At 38.7% G+C, this 25080-nt stretch overlaps 1 protein-coding gene and 1 long non-coding RNA gene across 7 annotated transcripts in view; one reads left to right on the top strand and one right to left on the bottom strand.

Annotated features, from left to right (window-relative positions):
• Window positions 1-3397: 3397 nt before the first annotated feature.
• Window positions 3398-14454, top strand: LOC105487705 (uncharacterized). 5 transcript variants are annotated; one of them, XR_011621326.1, is made up of 6 exons: window positions 3398-5797; window positions 7451-7492; window positions 8377-8595; window positions 9004-9117; window positions 10880-11102; window positions 14029-14454. It is a non-coding gene; the product is annotated as an uncharacterized lncRNA (long non-coding RNA). The 5 variants fall into 5 exon arrangements; XR_011621325.1 differs by having other exon boundaries at window positions 8993-9117; XR_011621323.1 differs by having other exon boundaries at window positions 8377-9117.
• A 2082-nt stretch (window positions 14455-16536) lies between these two features.
• LOC105487704 (BEN domain containing 4) overlaps window positions 16537-25080 on the bottom strand; it is a 47320-nt gene continuing 38776 nt past the window's right edge. The window contains exon 5 of one of the 2 annotated variants that reach the window (XM_011751249.3): window positions 16537-23447. In XM_011751249.3, the coding sequence (XP_011749551.2) occupies window positions 23230-23447 (218 nt within the window). In that variant the 3' untranslated portion in view covers window positions 16537-23229. The remainder of the gene's footprint in view (window positions 23448-25080) is intronic. The other variant, XM_011751250.3, reaches the window with a different exon arrangement.

The raw sequence follows: 25080 nt of genomic DNA, 5'->3' as shown, positions 1-25080 counted from the left end.
TTCTGCACATGTATCCTAGAACTTAAAGTATAATAAAAAAAGAAGGGTGTGCAATTTAAAATTTATGAATTCTTATTTCTGAAATTTTCCATGTCATATTTTCGGACTGTGGTTGACCATGAGTAACTGACACCTCAGAAAGGAAAACTGGAGGCCGGGCATGGTGGCTCCTGCCTGTAGTCCCAGCACTTTGGGAGGCCAAGGCCGGTGGATCACGAGGTCAGGAGTTCAAGAGAAGCCTGGCCAACATAGTAAAACCCCGTCTTTACAAAAAATACAAAAATTAGCTGGGCGTGGTGGTCGCACCTGTAACTCGGGACGCTGAGCAGATAATTGCTTAAACCCGAGAGGCGGAGGTTGCAGTGAGCCGATATCACGCCACTGCACTCCAGCCTGGGTGACAGAGTGAGACTCTGTCTCAAAAACAAACAAACAAACAAACAAACAAAAAGAAGAAAGAAAGAAAGGAAAACCGGGATAAGGGGGACTATGTTACATGGTGGGAGATAGGGGTCTAGTTTCATCCTTCTGCATGTGGGTATCTGATTTTCCCAGCACCACTTATTGAAAAAACTATCCTTTCCCCAAGGTGTGTTCTTGGTACCTTTGTTGCAAATCAGTTGGCTGTAGATGTGTGGATTTATTTCTGGACTTTTTTTTAATGCAAGTACCGTGCTGTTTTGGCTGCTATAGTAGCTTTATAGTATATTTTGAAGTAAGAACATGAAGTAAGAACATTATCTTAAAAACGTTCATAGAATAGTTAGGGCTTCTCCTACAAAAGGTACTGATAAGTCACAAACACAAAATAAATTTTATTACAGTGTTCCTTATTTTTAACCCAAAATAATAATAGCCAGTTTACCAATCTACCATATTCATCAGTTGTTAGTCCAACTAGTTTTGACTGCCTCCAAAAAATCAAATTTATCTTCAAAAGATAAAGATATCCATTATGCCATCAAGCCTATTTTAAAAATTGGTCCCACATACCTCAGGTAACTCCCAAGCAGTATCTTAAACATATCCTAAAGATGATGACGTTGTTAGAAAAAGATGATAGCCTCATAAGAGATTATTTTTAAAGGAATACTCAGTTGCTCTTCCATGTTTGTTAAAAATACTACTGATGTTATTTTATGATCATACTTTGGATACAATTACAGATTTACCCAAAAAATAAAGTAGATAAGAATGTATTCCTTTACAAGATAATTCATAGTGATCTTTCTTTAAAAAGTTGTCTCTGTTTTACAACCACAATAACTACATCTTTAGAGATGCGTCTATTGTAAAAGGTGAGCTTTTCTTGAGCCAGCAAGCTGGATATCTACACATTTGAAAATAAACTTAGTTCTTAACACTCAGTGAGTTTGTCAGAAACACAGGATCTCAGACTCCACTCCATACCTATTGAATCAGAAAATCTGCGTTAACAAGATTTGCAGGTGATTTAAAAGCAGGTTAAAATTTGAGGAGCAGAGCTCTTGCTAACCTTATGAAGAGACATAATTTATAACAACAATGAAGCAACTATTGAAGATGAGAAATTTTTTCTTCTGATAGAATACAAGATGACCTTAACAAAGCCATATAAATATAAATTTGCTCAAGAATGTAAATGAAGATATAAACATAATAAGGACAGATGTGATGCTCTCTCATACACTGGATGGAATTAATAGCAGATTAGGCATAGCAAAAGACAAGATCAGTGAACTTGAAGCAATACACAAATATTTTGGATATTTTATCCAAAATAAAGCAAAGACAGAAAAGAAATAAACAGAGTCCATGTGATCTATGGGAAAATATCAATTAGTCTAATATATGTGTGTACTAGTTTGCTATGGCTACTGTAAAACATTACGACAAACCTGGCCCCTTAAAATAACACAAAATTATTTTATACTTCTACCTATTTCCTTGTCTTCTCCAGCTTTTAGAGACTCCAGTATTCTGTGGCTTATGACTTCCTTCCTCCATCTTCAAAAACAGCATGGGATCCTCACATTGCATCACTCAAATCTACTCTTTTTAAGACCCTTGTGATTACTTTGGGCCCTCCCAGATGATCCAAGATAATCTTCCTGTAAGATCCTTTCTGCCCTGTAATCTAACATACTCACAAATTCTGGGGATTAACATGTGTGGACATCTTGGTGAGTCATTATTCTGCCTTCCACAGCATGTAACTCGAGTGCCAGAAAAAGAGGAGGAAGAAGGAAGACAGAAATTACATTTGAAGAAACAGTGACTGAAAATTTTTCCAAATATGATGAAAAATATAAACTCACAGATCCAAGAGTTCAACAAACCCCAGTAAAAGAAATTTAGATAAAACCACACCAAGACAGATCATAATCAAACTTGATAAACAGTGATAAAGAATCTTAAAAGTAGCCAGAGGAAAAAAGGACACATGGGTACAGAGATACTTAGACATGAAGTACTTAGATTAAAAATATAGGAAACTTCACATCAGCAACTATGCAAGCCAGAAGAAAATGGAATGAATGGCACCTTTAAAATGTTGAACGAGGTCAGGTGTGGTGGCTCATGCCTGTAATCCCAGCACTTTGGGAGGCCGAGGCAGGTGGATCACGAGGTTAGGAGCTTGAGACCAGCCTGGCCAAATATGGTGAAACCCCATCTCTACTAAAAATACAAAAATTAGCTGGGTGTGGTTGTGTGTGTCTGTAATCCCAGCTACTTGGGAGGCTGAGGCAGAAGAATCGCTTGAACCCAGGAGGCGGATGTTGCAGTGAGCCGAGATCATGCCACTGCGCTCCAGCCTGGGCAACAGAGTGAGACTCCATTTAAAAAAAAAAAAATGTTGAATGAGAAAAATTCTCAACTTAGAATTTATGCTCAGTGAAAATAACTTACAAAAATGAAGATAACATAAAGAAACTTTCAGACACACAAAGCTGGAAGAATTCATCACCAACAGACCTATACACAAGAAATGTTAAAGCACTTTTAAAAAATATACTACAAGAAATGCAAGTCCGTCAGGCAGAAGGAAAATGAAGCCAGATGGAAATATGCATTTACACAAAGGAATTATAAGGCCAACATGTGTGATTAAATATGAGATATTTTCTTATTTTTAAAATTACCTTAATAGATAGTTAACTGCTTAATGCAAAATCCTGATACATTAGATTGTGTGGTATATATCAAATGTAAAATAAAATGTATGATAATAGCACTAGCAGAGAAGAAACATGTACTAGCAGTCCCAGCAGAAGAAGAAACAGCAGAGTCCTAGCAGAAGAAAAACAGTATACTGTTAGGAGGTCCTTATGACAGTAAGGTGGTATGACACTACTTGAAGGCAGACTGTGATAAGTTGAAGATATGTACTCTACTCTGTAAAGCAATCAGTAAAAAAAAAAAAAAAGAGGTATGCCTCATAAATCTACAAAAAACATAAAATGGAATCATTAAAAGTATACAATCCAAAATAAGGCAGAACAGAGGGAAAAAAGGAAACTAAGACGAGATGGAATTAACAGAAAGCCAATAGCAATATGGTAGATTTAAACTGAACTGTATCAAGTCACATTAAATGTAAATTGTCTAAACACTTCAACTAAAAGGCAGAGATTGTCAGATTAGATTTAAAAATGCAAGACCCAATTATATGATGCCTGTGAAATTCACTGTAATTATAAAGATACACATAAGAGTAACAGGGTGGAATAAATTATACCAGACCAACACCAATCAAAAGAGAGCTGGGACCAGGCACAGTGGCTCATGCCTGTAATCCCAGCACTTTGGGAAGCCAAGGTGGGCGGATCATTCGAGGTCAGGCATTCAAGACCAACCTGGCCAACATGGTGAAACCCTGTCTCTACTAAAAATACAAAAATTAACCAGGCATGGTGGTGGGTGTCTGTAATCCCAGCTACTCCGCAGGCTGAGGCAGGAAAATCACTTGAACCCGGCGCGTGGAGACTGCAGTGAGCCAAGATCACCCTACTGCACTCGAGCCTAGGCGACAGAGCAAGATTCCATCTCAAAAAAAAAAAAAGGGGGAGCTTAATTCTTCAAGAGGTCATAATAAACCTAAGTATTTATCGTCTATTTAAAAACAGAGCTTCAAAATACATGAAGCAAAAATAGAACCGAAAGGAGAAAAAGATAAACCCACACAACGCTCCTTCACAATAATCAATAGAATAGAAAAATCAGTAAGTATAGAGAAGATGTGAACAACAAGATGTGATCAAACAGCGTGACCTGTTTGACAATTATAGTACTTTCCACCCAAAAATATCAAAACACATATTCTTTTGAAGGGCTCTTAGAATATTTACTAATAAAGACCATCTGCTTGGCCATAAAACAAATCTCATAAAGTCAGAATAATTTTAAGTCTTACCAAACATGTTATTTAACCACAATGGAATTTAATTAAAAACTTATAGCATGGAAATTTAGAAGATATAACTACAATAGCATGAAGGACAGGAGGGAGGAAACTGACATACATTGTTGTTAGATTCTTACACTATTCATAGATTGGTATGACTTTATTTCAAGGTAGACTGCAGTAAGTTAAAGATGTATATTGTAAATCATAGAGCAACCACTAAAACACACACACGCACACACAAAGATATAGCTAATAAGCCAACAGTGAAGATAAAAAGGAATAATCGTAAATACTGAATTAATCCAAACCAAGGAAATAAATAAGGAAGAAGGAGACAAAAAGCAAATAAGATGTTAGTTTTAGTTCTTATGTTAATCTAGAAATAATTTTACAGATAAGGAAATTGAGACTGACAGTGCTTTAAAATAACTTTCCCAAGATGACACACCCAAGAGGTACTGGGGCTGGAAGTTGAATTCAGGTTCCATATTCCATATGCCTTCCGAGTCTATGAACTTTATTTAAGGCTATGAACCTATTTAAGGTAATGTACTCTGTGTGTGTGTGTGTGTGTGTGTGTGTGTGTGTGTGTGTGTGTGTGTGCGCGCGTGCAAGCTAAACATGTCTATCAACTGTGCATATGATTCACACTTAAATTTCTATGTGCAGGTGTAACTAAAATATATTCTCACTTTTCAAATTACATTGAAGCTACATGGGAATTATTTTTAAAGTGTTTTCCCATCTCTCTTCACTCTCCTTCACAGGCCAGGATATGCCTAATTCTCTACAAATGAGCGAGAAGAATGAGATGGTGTTAGAAACCAGAAAGCCTGCTGTACAGCATTGTCTTCCTGCAATTGACAGCTGCAGCAGCCTGTCAATTTCCACAAACCTCTTCAAACCTTAACTTCTTGCTTGTGCTTATAATCTTTGTACACACACATATATAGGCAAAGTACACTATGAAAATGTAAAAAAAATATTTTGGAGCCCCATGCAAATATGCCAGGTATTGTGCCAGGCAAAAGATGTAAGAAAGTAAAGAATTATGTCCCCTGATATTGTACCACTTAAAATCTCATGGGGGATACACACTTGATATAAAGAATCATACAAATATAAAATTACATTGTCATATAAGTGCTATGAATAAAACAATACCATGACATAACAGGATAACCTATTGGAACAATTTGAAGATAAATACAAACCTCCCCTGCCCCCATACACACACTTAAGAAAATTGGTATCATGATTATGTTGCTTATTTTCCTTTTAAATTTCCAGAATGTTCTTGCGGCTATTCATTGTTACCCACATATTCAATGGGAATAGCTGTTTTCTTATTTCACCAAGCATATTGAAGACTTTAAAACTATCACAGAGCCACCGGGCCAGAAGTTGACGGTAAGTAATATAGTTTAGTAATTTTAAAATCCCTAAAATTTTAGCATCCTTGGACTCAAGTTATTTATTTATTGCATTTATTTTTAAAAGCAGTTTTAGGTTCACAACAAAATTGAGAAGATGATACAGAGATTACCCAGATACCCCTTCCCCCCCACCACAGGCATAGCCTCCTCCATCATCAACATCCCCCACCAGAGTGACACATCTGTTACAACTGAAGAACCTATATTGTCATATCATTATCACCCAGACCACAGATTACATTAAGGTCCACTCTTGGTGTTGTACGTTTTATAGGTTTAGCCAAATGTATAATGACATGTATCCCTCGTTATAGTTTCATACAGAGTAGTTTCAGTGCCCTAAAAACCCTCTGTGCTCTGCCTTTTCATACCTCCCTACCCCTTCAACCCTGGCAACCACTGATCCTTTTCCTATCGCCATAGTTTTGTCTTTTCCAAAATGTCAGAGTTGGAATCATACAGCCATTTCCAACTGGCCTCTTTCACATGTAATATGTATTTAAGTTTCCTCCATGTCTTTTCATGGCTTGATAGCTCATTTTAGTGATGAATAATATTCCATTTTCCGGATGTAGCAGTTTATCCGTTCACCTACTGAAGGACATCTTGGTTGCTTCCAAGTTTGGGCAATTATGAATAAAGCTACTAGAAACGTTTGTGTGTAGGTTTTTGTGTGAATGTAAGTTTTCAATTCATTTGCATCAATACCAAGGAGCATGATCACTGGATCATATGGTAAGAGCATGTTTAATTTTGTAAGTAACTGCCAAACTGTCTTCCAAAATGCCTGTACCATTTTGCATTCTCACCAGCAATAAATGAGAGTTCTTATTAATGCACATGTTCACCAGCACTTGGTGTTTGTCATTCTGAATTACAGCCATTCTAATAGGTATGTAGTGATATATAATTGTTGTTTCAACTTGCAGTTTCCTCATGACATATGATGCAGAGCATCTTTCCATGTGCCTGTTTACATCTGTGTATCTTCTTTGGTGAAGTGTCCGTTGAAGTCTTTGGCCTATTTTTTAATTGAGAAGTTTGTTTTCTTATAGTTGTTTTAAGAGTTCTTTATATATTTTGGATAACAGTCTTGGAATTATTTATCAGATGTCTTTTGCAAATATTTTCTCCCAGTCTGTGGCTTATTTTTTTCACAGTTCCTTTCACAGAGCATAAAATTTTGATTTCAATGAAATCCAGCTTATCAGTTCTTTCTTTCAGGGATCGTGTCTTCGGTGTTATTGCCAAACTCAAGGGCATCTAGATTATCTTTTTTTGAGACAAAGTCTCGCTCTGTCGCCCAGGCTGGAGTGCAGTGGTGCAATCTCAGCTCACTGCAAGCTCCGCCTCACGGGTTCACACCATTCTCCTGCCTCAGCCTCCTGAGTAGCTGGGACTACAGGCGCCCGCCACCTCGCCCGGCTAATTTTTTGTATTTTTAGTAGAGATGGGGTTTCACTGTGTTAGCCAGGATGGTCTCCATCTCCTGACCTTGTGATCTACCCACCTCAGCCTCCCAACGTGCTGGGATTACAGGCGTGAGCCACCGCACCCAGCCAAGGTCATCTAGATTATCTTACATATTATCTTCTAGGGGTCTTACAGTTTTGTGTTTTGCATTTAGGTCTGTGATCTACTTTGAGCTAATTTTCATGAAGGATATAAGGTATGTGTAGATTCATTTTTTTTTGTATGTGCGCGTTCAGTTGTTCCAGCGCCATTTGTTGAAGAGATTTTTATTTTTTTCCATTGTATTGCCTTTGTCCCTTTGTCAAGGATCAGTTGACTATATTTACGTGGGTCTATTTCTGGGTTCTCTATTCTGTTCTATTGATTTGCCTATTCTTTCACTAATACTACACTATTTTGATTACTATAGCTTTATAATAAGTACTGAAGTCAGAGAGTGTGATCCTCCAACTTTGTTCTTCTTCAATATTGTGTCGGCTATTTTGGGTATTTTGCCTCTCCATATAAACTTTAGACTCAGTTTGTCAATATCTAGGAAATAACTTGCTGGAATTTTAATTGGAATCTTGTTGAATCTATAGATCAAGTTTGGAAGAACTGACATCTTGACAATACTGAGTCTTCCTGTCCATGAACAAGAATTTAGTTCTTTGATGTCTTTCTTCAGAGTTTTACAGTTTTTCTTATATCGATCTTGTATATATTTTGTTAGACTTATACCCAAGTATTCCATTTTGGGGGTGCTAATATAAATGGTATTGTGTTATTAATTGCAAATTCCATTTGTTAATTTCTAGTATAAGTGATTTTTTTTTAACAAGCTATTTTAGTGTAGTCTCTTGAGTAGGAAGGGCTGCCACCTGCAATTATTTTGAAAGTTATTTATCCTTTCCTTTCCACACTGTTAAAAGAATAATGATTTTTAAGAATGAAGATTTACTGTGAACTTTTTGTTATAACACAGACTTTAGCCATAGAACTTTAGGAAAAAAAAACAAACACAAAAACCTCTTCACTTTAGGTACTCTGTTTTAAAATGGGTATGTATACATTTTTTTTTTTTTTTTTTTTTTAAACAAGATAAGCTAAAAGCAATGTAACCTACAGTCTGTAAAGGGCACACTCAGATCCTCTTACATTCATCATGAGCTGTTCCTGGGTGAAGCTGAGCCAGGCCTGCTATCAGGTGGAGGAGGATCACTTCCCTGTCTCACCAAGACCTGGTCTTACAGGGGCTGTTTCCAATTCTTCCCAACCGGAGACTGCTGGTCTGAAGCTCGACTGCATCTGATGTAAAAGGTGACCCAGTGTTGTTCTGAAACAATCACACTACATTTCCTTTATGTCCTATATTTTCCCAGTGATGGGAACTGGGGACATGGAACCCGGGCCCGGGGCGGACCACTTACATAGTAAATATGTAAAAAAAAAAAAAAAAGAAAAGAAAAGAAAAGAAAAAAGAAAAGAAAGAAAAGAAAAAAATATATAATAAAATAAGTGTCTGGCTTCAGATAGCTATGTAGTCAGTAAGTGCTATAAGAACAAATGAAAAATTGTAAGATAAAGGGAGATGGAACTAGTTTGTTTTTATTCACTGTTGGATAAGAACCTGAGCAGAAAGAGACAAGAAACAATGATTTAAAAGGTACTTTACAAATCATTGGATTGTTATATGGTTACTGGTTTGTAAAAATAGTTTTCTTTTAGGAACGAATTTAAGTGGACAGATTTTAAATATTCTCACCAAGTCTTTTCCTGGTTAGGCACCTATTGCCTAAGCAATAGAGACACCTGCTCATTGAACAGATACCATTGCACAAGGTAAAGACACTCCAACAATTCCATTTGCTTTTCTGATAAGAACAAAGGGGAGGGAGTGGAGGGCAGGAGCATGCAGGGAATGATGTCAGTAGCTGAGCCTGCAGTGTGTGCCTGTTTGCAATATAAATGGGCAAGCCTGTCTGGGTAACAAAATGGAAAGGATTGCTTCCGGTATGGAAAATCTGTCCTCAAAAACTATTTCCTTACGAATATATTAGTATACTGTTTTTAATATTAAAGAATTCACCAGACTAAGAGTTGGCATAATTTTGAGAAGGTATATGCATTAGTTTTTAGGGCATTTTGGTGGGGGGAATAAAACTGCTTTATTTCAGTAAGGATGGTAGCATAATGCTTTTTTTTCTTCCATAGGTTATTGGGGTACATGTGGTGTTTGGCTACACAAGTTCTTTAGTGGTGATTTGTGAGATTTTGGTGCACCCATCACCCAAGCAGTATACACTGCACCCAATTTGTAGTCTTTTATCCCTCCCCCTCTTCCCAACCTTTCTCCAAGTCCCCAAAGTCCACTGTGTCATTCTTATGCCTTTGCATCCTCATATCTTAGCTCCCACTTATAAGTGAGAACATACAATGTTTGGTTTTCCATTCCTGAGTTACTTCATTTAGAATAAGTCTCCAATCTCATCCAGGTTGCTGCAAATGCCATTAATTCATTCCTTTTTATGACTTAGTAGTATTTCATTGCGTGTGTGTATATATATATATATATATACACACCATAGTTTCTTTATCCACTCCATTGATGGGCATTTATGTTGATTCCACATTTTTGCAGTTGCAAATTGTACTGCTATAAACATGTATGTGCAAGTTTCGTATAATGACTACTTTTTCTCTGGGTAGATACCCCGCAGTGGGGCTGCTAGATCAAATGGTAGTTCTACTTTTAGTTCTTTAAGGAAATCTCCACACTGTTTTTCATTGTAGTTGTACTAGTTACATTCCCACCAGCAGTGTAGAAGTGTTCCCTGTTGCACAATACTTTTCTTTTTTGTTTTTTTGAGACAGAGTTTTGCTCTTGTTGCCCAGGCTAGAGTGCAATGGCGTGATCTCGGCTCACCACAACCTCTGCCTCCCTGGTTCAAGTGATTTTCTTAACTCAGTCTCCCAAGTAGCTGGGGTTACGGGCATGCGCCACTATGCCCAGCTAATTTTGTATTTTTAGTAGAGACGCGCTTTCTCCATGTTGGTCAGGCTGGTCTCGAACTCCCGGCCTCAGGTGATCCGCCCGGCTCAACCTCTCAAAGGGCTGGGATTACAGATGTGAGTCACCATGCCCGGCCGCACAGTGCTTTGCTAATACTGGAATTTTCATTTGTTTGAACAGGTTCTTCCATTTGTCTTTCTGATACCCTCTTTCTAGAATAATAATTTTGGCATTTCATTTTAACAGTTTAGAACAGTGTATCCTACTACAATGCCTTTCTATGTAGTCAGTAAGTGCTATAAGAAGAAATGAAAAATTGTAAGATAAACTGTCAGGGAAAAAGTGACTCTAAGCAGAGAGGAACTCTAGATTAGGAGTTCTTCACATGAGACCATGGATAAGTATCAGGGCATTCAAGAATCCCTTGGAATTTCCTGAAACATCTGGAGTGTATGTTCTTCCGCGGAAAGGTTCCCTAGTTTTGGTCTTGACCCAAAAGGTTAGAATCATTCTTTTAACAAATTAACCCTGAAACCTCAGTAGCTTAAAACCACAGTGATTTCTCACTCCCTACGTTACTTCCCCTTCCAGCTCCTGTGAGTTAACAGACATTTGTTCAGACCCTGCTCTGCTCAAAGGCTCCCAGTGAGGACCCCAAGGAGGGAAGGATCAGGTGTCCTGGACTTCATATGTCCTCACCTCTCGCAAGTTCCCAGCTTTTGCTTATCCACGGGACTCTTATCTTCATTACAACGAAGGGCCAGAACCCAGGTGGGAAAAAGACAGCATGGTTGAGAAGATAGATTCCAGATAGGTAAGTGGAAACAAATAATTTGGAATTAGTGTGTGTGTAACAGGAGTAGGTGGCAGGGAAAGGTGGGGGAGATGTCTTATTTCTGAAGTTAGCTTAGGAATTTGACTCCTACAATTTATGTTCCAGAAAGCATGATAATATGCTTATTTTCTATACTTCGCTGACTTCCAACAGGAAAACAGGCAGCTTATAAGAAAAAAGCACTGCTATAACAAACTTTTAACAATAAATGCAGAGACAAAAAAAGAAAAAGGCGGCCGACAGTGGTAGAGAATAAGTGTATCAGAAAAACTGAGCTAAGGGATGCAGCAGTTGACAATCAACTTGTATAACTTAACATTGGGCTTCCTAGCAGCCAAGGAAAAAAGGAAGACACCGATAAATTTGGGCAAAGGCTGTAACAACCTTATGGTTCTGGGGGACTATATTATTTTGATATTCATTCAGGCACTGCTAGTTAATAGCTGCATAAACGTGAACAGGTTACTCAAATTTTCCATGCCTTACTTTCTTAAGTAATGGTAATTACTTGCTGAACTAGAAGATCTCTGAATTCCTTCTATCCGTAACTTCTCAATTGCTGATAACTTCAAAGAAATGGCATCCTTTATACTTTTCACCAGTATTATAAATTCTTCATTAAACAAATGTTTGTAGTTCCCCACAGATTCATGAGGATTTTCCTCATTACATATCCTTAAAGAGAAATGTGAAAGGATTAGGAAAAGCCCCAATCTTTACCTATTTTAAAGCTATCATAGACATTCTTCTGTTAAAAAAAAGTCTATCCACTGGGTGCAGTGGCTCATACCTGTAATCCCAGCACTTCAGGAGGCCAAGGCAGGAAGACCACTTGAGGACAGGAGGTTGAAACTAGCCTGGGTAACATAGTGAGACCTTGTCTCTACTAAAAGCAAAAAAATTAATCAGGCATAGTAGCACACACCTATAGTCTCAGCTCTTTCGGGCTGAGGTGAGAAGACCACTTAAGCCCAAGAGTTCGAGGCTGCAGTGAGCTATGATCATATCACTGCACTCTAGCCTGGGCAACAGAGCAAGACCCTGTCTCAAAACACATACACACACAAAGTCTATCCAAATACATACCAGAAAGTGAATGGGTAATTATTTAGCACAAAATGTTAATAGAAAATGCAACTTAAGCCACAATCAAATAGAATTATTATATTTTTATATTGAATTGAAAATGCTTCTGTGTTGCTAGGAAGGAGAAAGAATCAATGTCACTGGTACAAAAAAAAAAAAAAAAAGACTAGAATACATGTTTATATCCCTTTCCTCATCTCTTGGCAGGGCCTGCGTTTCTCGCCAGCATCTGGTGGAGAGTGAAAAGTCACTATTTAAACCCTTATTTTGTCTGGAAGCAAACCCTGGGTTTAAAAAAAGCCTGTATCTCCAGTTACATTTGCTGGTCCCCCTGCTTCTATTCAATCACACAGCCTACTGTTGAGCAGTCGTGCGTTGCTCGATGATGAGGACAGGTTCCGAGAAATGTGTCATTAGGTGATTCTGCAATTGTACAAATATCACAGGGAGCACTGACACAAACCTGGATGGTATCGCCTACTGCATACCCAGACTCTATGTACAGCGTATTGCTCCTAGGCTGAAAACCTGTACAGCAAGCTTCGCCCCCGTGGCCCACGGGCCACATGCGGCCCAAGATGGCTTTGAATGCGGCCCAACACAAATTTGTAAACTTTCTTAAAACACTATGAGATTAGTTCTTTTTTTTTTTTTTTTAGCTCATCAGCTATCATTAGTGTATTTTATGTGTGGCCCAAGACAACTATTCTTCTTCCAATGTGGCTCAAATAAGCCAAAGGATTGGGCATCCCTGTGGTACCGCATGTGACTGTCCTGAACAGTGCAGGGAACTGTAACACAGTGGTATTTATGTATCTCAACAAAGAACAAGTACAGTAAAAATTCAGTATCAGAATCTTGTGAGACCACTGTCATATATACAGTCACAGAATAAAATGTCACCATGTGGTGCATGACTATATTTCTTCTTTTTCTTTCTTCCTCTTTTTTTTTTTTTTTTTTTTTTTTTTTTTTTTTGAGGCAGAGTGTCTATTGCCCAGGCTGAAGTGCAGTGCCGTGATCATGCGCTACTGCAACCTCAAACTCCTGGGCTCAGGTGATCCTCCCACTTCAGCCTCCAGAGTAAACGAGCCTACAAGTGTGTGCCACCATGTCTGGATAATTTTCTTTTTCTTTCTTTCTTTTTTCTTTTTTTTTTTTTTGGTAGAGACAGGGGCCTCGCTATGTTGACCAGGCTGGTTTTGAACTCCTAGCCTCAACTGATCTGTCCACCTCAGCTTCACAAAGTGCTGGGATTACAGGCGTAAGCCACCATGCCCAGCCTGTATTTCATTTTTATTATGTTAAACATTCTTAAACGAGAATGTTCTTAAGTATTCTCATGCCTCAAGGAATTTTTAATACTAAAAAAGGTAAAAAAAAATTGGGATCAATTTGGTCTATAAAATGTTTGTGAAATGACAATGAATGTTTATTGTAAAGCTGTATTTCAAAGCTATGGTTTAACCCAATTTGTGAAAAATATACAACTGACAAGTACAAGCACTAAGATATTCTACTTTAGATGTATTTTATTCTATCGCAGCTTTTTAATTAAAGCTGCAAGCGTATTTTTCTTTCACATCAATTTTGTATCTTTTTAAATTTACAGATAAAACGCAGGGATGTTTCTTAAACATTAGGACCAATGATTAGAGACACTGAAACCGTATCTCTACAGAGCATTAGAACTGAATCAGAACCAAGAGATGGCCACATCTAATAGCTGGCTTCAGTTAATAGAGACACTGGTTCACTGGCACGTATTTTTCTCTTGTTTTATGTCTGACTCTGCTTAAAAAAAAATTTTTTTTTTTAGAGATTGAGTCTCATTGTGTTATCCAGGGCAATCTCAAACTCCTGGCTTCAAGCAATCCTACCAGCTCAACCTCACTGGGATTACAGGCATGAGTCACCACAGCCGACCCGATTCACCTTCCTGAATACAGCTTTATATGGGGGAACAAGTTGCCCAGTGAAGCTTGGGATTTTCTCGTAATTAACAGCTCTTGTCATTTCTCTTCAAATAGTTGCCAAGCCATTGGCTGTATTACTTTGGTTCTTAGGCCATGGTGCCTGATAACAATGCCAGGCACATCAGGCTCCTGATATATTGTATGAATGTATAATAAATTTAGAAGTGATTATATACTATATTCAGTTCCTTCATTATGTAAACCGTGCACTGAGCAGCACTCTCTAAAATTGCCTACATAATATTTTGACTATTCTGGACTTTTCATATAAATGGAATCATACAATGCATGGCTTTTTGTCTGGCTTCTTTTACTTACCATACATTTTCAAGGTTCATTCATGTTTTAGTGTGTATTAATACTTCATTCCTTTTTAATGGCAGAATAATATTCCATTGTTTGGATATGCATTTTGTTTACTCATTCAATTGATGGACACTTGGGTTATTTCCACTTTTTGACTATTATAAATAATGTTCCTATAAGCATTTGAGTACAACTTTTTGTGTAGACATTATTTTTAATTCTTTTGAGTATGAACCCATGAGAAGAACTGCTGGGTCCTATAATAACTCTATGATTAACTTGTTAAGGAACTGCCAATGTGTTTTCCAAAGTGACTGTGCCACTTTGCATTCCTACCAGCAATGCCTGAGGGTTTCAACTTTCCCCACATCCTCAACATTGGTTACCGTCTTTTTCATTTTAGCCATCCTAGTGAAGTGGCATCTCATTGTAATTTGATTTACATATCCCTAGTGATTAGTAATGTTGAGTATTTTTTCTTGTGTGTATTGGCCATTTGCATATCTTCCTTGGAGCATACATACTCACATCCTTTGCCTATTTTTAATGGGGCTTTTTGTTCTTATTGTTGAGTCATAAGTTCTATATACTCTGGCATCAGTCTCTTTTTCAGTAGACAAGTTTGGCACTTATTTTGTTAAATTTATTCCTATTTTATTCTTTCTGATGTGGCTGTAAATAGAATTATTTTCTTAATACCATTCACATTGTGTATTACTAGCGTATAAAGGTACAAGCAATTTTCGCACATTGATTTTGTATTCTGCAGCTTAACTCGTTTCTAAAACTTTTTTTTTTTTTGAAAGAGGGTCTCACTCTGTCCCCAGGCTGGAGTGCAGTGGTACCACTGCAGCTCATTGCAACCTCCACTGCCCTAGGCACAAGTGATCCTCCCACCTCAGCCTCCCAAGTAGCTGGGACTACAGGTGTGCACCACCATGCCTGGCTAATTTTTGTACTAATATTTTTAGTGGAGACGCAGTTTCGCCATGTTGCCTACGCTGGTCTCAAACTCCTGGCCTCAAGGGATCCACCTGCCTTGGCCTCCCAAAGTGCTGGAATTACACGTGTGAGCCACCGTGCCCCGCCCATTTCTAGTACTTTTTAGTTGGTAGCTTTACCCTATGTGTGCTTTGCTACAAAATATCCAACAGCTCATATTACTTAATAATCCTCTTTTAATGCTTCAGAATAACTTTAATTTCTTTTTGATATTCTGATTCTAACAAAAATTATTTGGACTAACGTATTGCTTTTCCATCCAAAACTACTGTCTAGGGTGGGCATGGTGGCTCATGCCTGTAATTCCAACACTTTGGGATACTGAGGTGGGAGCCAGGAGTTCAAGACCAGCTCAGGCAACACGGTGAAACCCCGTAGCTACAAAAACTACAAAAATTAGCTGGGTGCAATGGTGTGCACCGGTGGTCCCAGCTACTTAGGAAGCTGAGGCGGGAGAATCACTTGAGCCCGGGAAGGTCGAGGATGCAGTGAGCCATGATTGAGCCACTGTGCTTCCGCCTGGGCAACAGAGTGAAACCCTGTCTCAAAACAAAAAACCAAAACAAAAACTCCTATCTTAAAAGTTTTCATCTTCTAGGGCAAAAATAAAACACCTTTATGTTTTCCCTAAAATGAAACTGTGTTGTCTTAGCTTGTACTTAGTCTGACTTAACAGTTATTCAATTATGCTGTCTGATAATGATTATGTCAGATTTATATTTTATGTAATAACTAGAAGTGGGAAGTCACAACCATGTCCCCTTATTTAGCCATAGCTATTCTGCCTTTGTACGCAGAACACTGCTCAAAAACCATAAATAATCAGTATCTGTTTATTTTTTAAAGTCATGGGCAGCAGCTATAGGTTTTTTTCTTCCTGGTTAAATGGTACCATGAACAGCAACCAGCAAGCATGTGTGCTTTATGTGTGAATGTATAAAATACTGTATGGAAATCCTCTTGGACTACATGTCACTCTGAGATCGTCACTGGCTGTGCCTTTCATTCACTAGATCAAATGAATTTCTGGATGATCTCCGGTCACTTTCCTGACAAAACTGAGCATCTTTTATTTGGATATTAAGCATGTAACATTTTCCTGATGTTCAGAGACAAGCAGAAAGCTCTTAGCATCAGGGAGAGAAAAGTTATCTATTCAAAGAAACAGAAAAGTATTTACAATGAATTAGAAAGATGCAAAAAGCAAGTTAAAACACTTAACAGAGACTTGACATTTATTGTGCAATTTTATCCCCAACAGAACACGTGGCATTCTAGAGGTATATGAGGTAATAAAATCAACACTCCAATTAGAACACCTGAAATAATTGGCTCTAGTAACAAATGTCTCTTATAATTAAAAATATTGAATGTTTAAAAAACTTTTATAACATTTTAAGTTCCCAAAAGAAATGAGCCTAACACTTAAAAAACAACTTACTCTTCTATATAAATTGTTCACAAAAAAAATCTTGCTATTCTATATTACACTATGCATTTGTAGTTTTATTAACATATCCCTAGTGGGTATTAACTCTACACAGTACAATCAAATAGAAATTATTCATAGAGAATCAACAAGACTCCAACAATAAAAATATCAGGATCAATGGATTTGTCACAGTTTCTCCACAAGTATTCATCATAGAAAATAGAGTAAAGGCAAGTCGGCCCCGGTGTTAGGCTGCTACATGAAGTTCCAGAGAGGAGAGACATAAAGGCAATGCTTAAATTGGGCAGGGTCGGGCTGGACCAGTGACCTTGACAGCTTCATGACCCACCGCTAGCATGCCCTGATCCCAAGAAGCACAAGCCAGGACCCTCATGGCCTTGGCATGCTCTTGAACTTAAACACAGCCAAAGGGATGTGAAAGCCCAAACTACAGGAAAGAATCAACAGATTACTGTATTTTCTTACAAAATTTTCACCACAGTTCTCACAGTGACATCATAAATTAAAACTCTCTCTTCCAAACCAACCAGACTCATCAGCTCTAAAGCTACAAAGACACAAACGTGAAAAGTGAATTGAACATTGGCTACCTGATGCCCTGGTGCTATTTCTAACATCTAGGAGTTCCCAAAGACTCTCACTTCACTGACTTCAAATGTTTGCTTTTGTCTCCCTGCATTTTTGCACTAGGAACCTACGAGATAAAAGTGAACAAACTCCTGATTTTAATTTTAATTCACCTACTTTTTAAAAAAGTTTTCTGCTCTTCATCATAGGATCTTACATAGGTCAAGCCTTATACACAAACCTGGGCGGTTCCCAGAGGACATATAGTTTGTATGTTCCTACTTAAGTGTCGACATACTTTAGAAGTAGTTTTTAGTAATACACAAATATCAACTCTCCCTTGATGGCATAAATAAAACTATAAATCCATTCCAAAGTATTGATGGGCTTTGAGAACTGTGCTGCAACTACTGAGGAAGACTGAACTCATCATTCTGCTTCCTACGCCCAAAGTGATCCTCTTCTTAGCTTGGGCAGTTTCCTTATCAATACAATGGGAATAAGAACAGAAACAGCCTCAAAGGGTAGCTGTGAGGATTAAAATGAGGATGCATTAAAGTACTTATCAAAGTAACTGGCACACAAGAACTCAATAGATGGATATTAACTATAGTTACCACTGTTGTTGCAATTAAGTGGTTCTGAATGGGCCCAAATAGTTTTCCAATGTGGCCAGGATACATCTGGCCACTTGTACTGGCCCGATTACTGCAAGAATAAACAGGTTTTCAAATGAGTCTTACTAGCAGATGTGCTTTCATTCTAATTCGAGGATCTGTGATTCAATAAAAACACAGCCCTTATATCAGACAGCTACAGAGAGTTATGAGGAAAATTAATCTGGTCACCATTACTGCAAAGACTTGGTGATTTAGTGCCTTCAGAAGTCAAATTAACCAAGCTGGTCATTAGATGAGGGAAGTCTCGACCTCTCAGTGCTACCTGTAACTGAACACACTGTGGAGTGTGAAAGTGGTCTCTAATGTGTACACCAATCAGTTAAACTTTCACATTTTACATTTAGAAGACAAATATTGACGGGTTATTATTTTTGCACTCCATGTTGTCTGATGTTAATTCTTCACTCTCCAAAAAAAGAAAAAACAGAAAAAAACAACAACATAAATAAAAGAACCAGTGCCACTGGCTGACAATGTAACTTTGCAGAGGACTATCCATCCGCTGGGTGACATTTTCCTACATTATTCCAAGTGAAGTGGTTATTTTTATCCAGTACTTACATGACTGAAAGAAGCCATCACTATGTTTACAAAAATACATCATAATGATACACACTGCTGTTTAGACACATTTACATTAGAGTTCTGACTCAAGCACTCCATTTGACATGTTTTGCCAAACAGTTTTGGCACGTGTTGCCACATTAAACATACACCAGCAAGACTTGCACCATATGTGCAAAATCATTTTCTATTACATTTCTAAATATCTGTATATATGAGCTGTCAAAAAGTAAGGCAGATATGTACTGTGAAATGACATAGCACTGAATGAGGAAAGTTATACGTTTAAATCTTTTCTAAAATTGAAGTTATTATCCATGGATGAGATTTTTTTAAATAATTGAAATCTAAGAAACTCAGGAGGTAGTCAATGGGTATTAGGTTTAGGTTCTAAAGCATATAGTGAAAGATGGCATCTAAATGAGGGCAATGGATGTCTGCTTTTCTGAACATAGTGCATGTTTCATCTTGATGCTCCATCCATTTTCTGAGAGCAACAGAAGGGAGGCAACAAGCCACTGAGAGTGGCAGGGGAATGTAGGAATCATAAACCCATAGATCCAAAGTCTGGATTATTGCCTAACTTGGGGTAAACATCTGACAGTGCAACAATAGTTACTGGACTTAAAAAAAATCCTATCAACATCAGTTACCACTAGTTGATGGGACACGGAGTAGTTGGATCAAATAAGAAATGTTAATCATTTATCTCTCCCTATAATGCTGAAGGAATCTCTTATGTCAATGTGTCTGCCACTGATGCAGGGATAAGGAACAATGCAGAATACACAATCACCCACTAACTCTATGGCTGTGAAGCAGCTACATATATATCTTGATTCCCCTACCAAAGGAGATGATAGCAACTTTCTGCAAATGCTCTAATATTATCCTTACATTCCTAGTGAAGCTTTAATGAAACATAAATGGTAACAGTCACCTAAATGCTGTGGTGGAATGGGGAAAACCAAAAAAGTGATGCCCGGGTTCAAGGGCTAGAGGAAATATTTTCAAGTAAATAGGGAAGGTACTTGTAAAATGTTCAAGTAAAACGAGAAAGTACTTGTAAAATTGAAATGGTTACAGTTTTTCTTGAAAGCATTTAACACTAATGTTAAGCCATAACATTTTGAACAGTGCACCACCAATAATCAGTGAGAAAAGTGACTTCAGTAACGGCTTGCAAAATACTGGTCCCCTCCACAGGCTCCCGGCCTACACTATCCAATACTGATCATTCGAGGGCCATCCTGAGCCTGGCTGGAACTGAGCTTGGGGCTTCAGCTCACTGTGAAAAGCCAACAGGATCTTTGTAACAAGATTTTAATGTGGAAAACACAGGACACCGTCACTTTTGGTAGGTATGGCTCTTCTGATAGCTGGGCTTATGGACCACACGTAGTCACTGACAAAACAGCCACATTTAGTCTTTGTTGTCACGCCAGCCCCGTGACCTCCTCCTCTCACCAGTGAAGCGGGGGCACGGCTGCATCCTGAGCTGTTTTAACTCCATCTATTTTACACCACCAATGCCAACATGACTCAAGAAGGACTCTAAAAGCTGACATGACTAAGTTTCTTCTGAGAGCAATCTGTCCATTTGCCAGATAAAGATGTAGAAAATCAAATCAAAATGATAAGCAACACTTCCAAGTCTCCAAGGATTTCAGCTGAAAGGCTCCCAGAGCAATGGCAGCATCCCGTCTTAGTGGGCGAGCTTTTAACTTGGCTACACAGAGGCCCAATGGACCTTTCCAAAAAACAAATGAACATCCTTTGTAGGTCCTGATTTAAAGATCAGGAGACCATGCAGACAACCATCGTGAACTTAGGTACATACTAGCCTTAAAGGTGAAGCTCAAGTGGGAGTGTGGATATGTCCCAAGGAGAGGAGCCAGCAGTGTCCACACTGATGCTGTATCTTAGCCTCAGTGGCTGCCAGTGCCTGCGTCAAACGCTAGGCTTGGCTAAAGGAACCTAGCAGTTACACTAACAGTAGAAGTACAGCGGAACATCTCACTCAGGCAAAAAAGTCATAAGTCCTAGACCCAGGAATTAGAACTGGCTGCATGATGCTGAGTGTGGAGTGTGTCAGCCTTGTGCAAAAGAGATGTCCAACAATTAGTCTCAACATTCAGAATTTGTTGATGGAGAAAGAGCTGATAGAGAAATGATTAACCTGGGTATGGGCATGAGGGAGGAAGAGACCAGGTGTAACTTTGGAACAAACGTGGTGGGCAAGCCTGGGACAGCAGCGTTCTCAGGAGTAACAGTGACAGCCAAACCACAGGCTGCTGTCCCCTGCTCTTGCAGCACTGGTGCAGGTGTGTCATCATGTACGGCCACGGAGCGGGAGTGCAGAAAGTGCTCTCAGCCTCAGCGAAGACCAGCACGACAGGGCTCCAAGATATTTGGATATCAAGAAACGTTCAGGACCTCAAACTTCCAGGAAAATAAGAAGGGCTAGTCTGTTTTTCTTAAAAGCAGTGATCAAATATTGTTGCTACAGAAAAACAGAACAATGTACTCAGCAGTAAGGACAACTTAAGGCCAGTGAAAAATTAAGGTAAGATGGAAAAACAGATGAGGCTATGGTGGTGTTTTTCTTCTAGCAAAGATGTTGTCAAAAAATCATAAAGACAGACACTGACTTCTCGGACCTCTAAAAATGCTTTAAGAGATCTTTCTTCCTTGGAGAGCCAAAGATACTGGTCTCGTGGTTGCCATAAGAACATGGCATTTGCCCATATAATTTCTTTTACTTCCAAATTTTAGCTGATTTTCCCAAGTAGATTGAATATTAGTTCTCCTTATACCGTTGAGTAAATCTGACAAATTTTAATTTTCTCTAAACAGGATTGAAATATTAGTTCCCCCTACATCACTGAAAAAAGCCAGATGACCATCTCCATAAACATTAAACTTTTCAATGGATGAATTCTAGTAATACCAAAAAAGCTAATAAGCAAAAGCTACAGAAAGACCTATTTCTAGGACTTTGTATATAGTGAATGCAAACTAAGTATTAAATCTAAAGGGTAATTTGTGAGTTTAGGTTGACAAAAATAGCCAAAAAACCCTTTATCAATGGATGCTCATCAACCTGAATCTCCATTCAATTTTCAAAACCCTTGGTCATGTCTGCAGATGATAGTAGCCTTCAATAAATGCTGTCCATTTAGCCCTTTGCTCTACAAAGAATGTAGTAATCTGGACGAGTTTGGTAAAGAAGGCCTGACTCCAAACAGGAAGCCCTCAGAAATGATGATTCCAGCACCTCTATAGCATTTGCCAATATGGAAAGGTTCCAAAGATACCACTAATTTCACATATGGAACTCAACAAATTAACCAGGGGATAGTGAGTGGGAGCAGCACAGTGCTAACTTAGCCATAGCTACAGGGAACATTGGGGAAAAGGAGGCATGGTGGGGATGAAACATTTTCATCAAGGACAATGGGAAACAAGTTCCATACAAATTCTAAAGATCAAATCAGCAGATAAAGACCCTCACATTTCAGAGCAATTACTGACAAGCCCATTGCATAGTTGTCAGAATGGCCTTGAAGCTGTGTGTATACAATGCCAGAACATCTAGTCAACTCAGCGCATACCATCAGTCACACCCCTTGTTTGGTCTTCAGTGCACCAAACAACTAATTGATTTAAATTTTCATTGTTCTACCCATCACTTTGGCATTGTGTCAACAAAGCCTGATTTAAGGCTATGGAAACTACGGATTTATTAACCTACAAAACCGAGCATTTGAAAATGGTTTTGGATCTTTGGATGTTTCTTGACTAACAATGAAAAATGACTACTGTTTGTAAACTCCAGAGATCAAGTAGTGCCTTCCTGATCGACACAGTGGCTTTTAAATAACAGAAAAACAGCTGACCTGTAATTAATCACTGTCTGTAGATGTTGCCTCTGTTCTCTGGTTTCCTTTTAATAATAGACATTATTAATGTCAAAATGGTGTATGATGTCATCTATCCTATGCCTTTGCTGAGAAATACGAAGTCAGGTCTTTGGAAAACATAAAGACAACTTACTTGAATTAAGAGAATGTTTGCTCCTTGTCCCTTAACACAACTCCATGTCTCCACCTTCTCCCATGGGCAGAAACACTACCCCAGCCTACCTTGGGGACTATCTCTGCCCAGGTAGCAGAGTTTGAAGATTTCAGAAAGGTAACTAGGAGCTCACGTATTTTTTCACCCTCACCATCTAGCCAGTAATCATTTAAAAATCATAGTTTTTTCCTTTTATAATATTCCAAAAGTCTGTTGCAGGTGCCACAGACTTCCCAAACAACCCTAAAATGGATTTCTATTTGGGTCCTGTGGCAGCTGAGTATGTGCAGAGTATGGCAGAATGACATGCTTTGGACTCTCAGGTGACAGGAACAGGACACTCACAATTGGAACTCTTGAGAGGACCGGCTGCTACAACAGGAAGATTCTGTCCACTAATCCCCAGATCCATCCTGGGAACTTTTATTGAAGACTTCGTCCTGAGAAGCCTGGTGATCGATCCCTTCATAAAACGAGCCACCGTTGTGCAGGAAAGTCCCCACTGCCCGCCCCTGTCGGGCGTGACCGACAGCGTCGCTGAACACTTTGTTTATCTGCTCCTCCGAGGGCATCCACCAATCGGGGTTGGAGGTACAATGCATCCTAATGAATTCTGTAGGAATATACACAACATCAAAAAGAGAGAGAGAGAGAAAAACAGCTGGTTTTTGCAGAAGATGACAGGACAGGCTGCTTAAACTTTAACAGAAGCTCTATAAGAAAAGCTTTATGGGAAATCCAATGCAATGCCATGATGATGTCACTCATTAGACCCAATTTATTCCATACAAATTTTCTTCTCATGTGCAAAAGTAAAAAAAAAAAAAATTGCGTAAGTAAGAGGGTAATCCCTCTAAGGAACATTTGCTGTTGAAATAAAAGGTAAATTTGATTTGTAAGGCATGGGATGCACCACGTCTGGTATAAGCAAGGAGTAGATTTCAAAACCCAAGTTGTTACCTGCTCACATTTTGAGAATGTTACTATCTCCAGAAGCACAACAAATATCATTAGCATGGTATTCTTTAACCAGCTACTAATTTGAAGATGGAGTACAATAAAACAAGAGTCTTAATGACTGAGGAGGTGCCTAAGTGTTAGTTCAGAGAAGGTACCCATGTTCTTAGAATGTCGTGTGATTAGCTATACTCACTTCCGAAAATGTCATTTCTATACATGGGCTGGCAAATATTTTTTACATGCTATCTCCTCCAAATATTTAATTTTACCACAAAGCAATTAACATGCCCGGAAGAGTGAACTGTTTCAGCTGCCTCCAACATGGACAATCACCATATCTTGCCTATGTATTCTCCACCCAAAAGCTGGATGGAGGTCCATGCATTGTGGCCCTAAGTGAAAAATGAGCTGGAGACGGCAGTCTCTGGTTAGGCAGCCTGGGCTGCATCAGGCATCAGTGTGACAGTGGCTCCTGCAGTGCTTCCAGAGCAGCAGCACGAGTTTTCTGGGATGTATTTTAATCCATCACTTCCACTGACTTGCTACAGAAATATAAAATGTTGTGTAAGAATTTCTGGAAAACAATACAGCGATGAGACCCCTTATTTGAGTCCTTTATAAGTCTAAAGGCAACTCCCTTGAGTACACACATACAGGGCACAGTCAAGCCAAGCTCAACACTGCCTCTTGGTGAGTAACTCCATCATCTCTGATGATGTCAGGGAATACAGAAAACTGTAGCTAGTTTGGCAGGACAGACCCTGGAAATTTCTACCACCTAGTCGCTCTGAGTAAGTGGAATAATCAGACCGACTAATAGGAGGTGTGCTGGAGCACTTGTGCCTAGTAAACACAGGCATTTTCATCTCAGGTGCTTTCCTGAATCGTGGGCCATGTGTGCATAAATCCCTAAGGTTGTCTTGAGCATGCCTGCCCCATCCCTTCTGAATCAGAATCTCTGGGGGCAGGGCTAGGGAATCTCAGCTGCTAACCAATACTACGTATGCATCCTAGGCACATAATGTCACTGTGGGCATCTCAGAAGGGAGTGCAGAAGTATTCTTTCATATAACCAGGGCCTTAGCAGTGATAATCCAGCTTTTTTTTTTTTACTGTGATTTCCTCACCAGGAAAAATTTTTATCCCTATTTAGAGTAAATCAATATTAAGTCTTTCTAGTCAATAAAACTGCCATTGAATTGTATAGGCTAATACTGAGCTTTTTGATATGGATTTTTCAGGTGTGAACAATGTTTTGTTGGCACTATAACACTTCTATTTTTCTA

The sequence above is a fragment of the Macaca nemestrina genome, chromosome 3 (assembly GCF_043159975.1).
Source record: "Macaca nemestrina isolate mMacNem1 chromosome 3, mMacNem.hap1, whole genome shotgun sequence".
In the NCBI taxonomy this organism is placed as follows: Eukaryota; Metazoa; Chordata; class Mammalia; order Primates; family Cercopithecidae; genus Macaca; species Macaca nemestrina.
The sequence above is the reverse complement of the archived record's forward strand: the minus strand, read 5'-3'. Positions and strand labels throughout refer to the sequence as shown.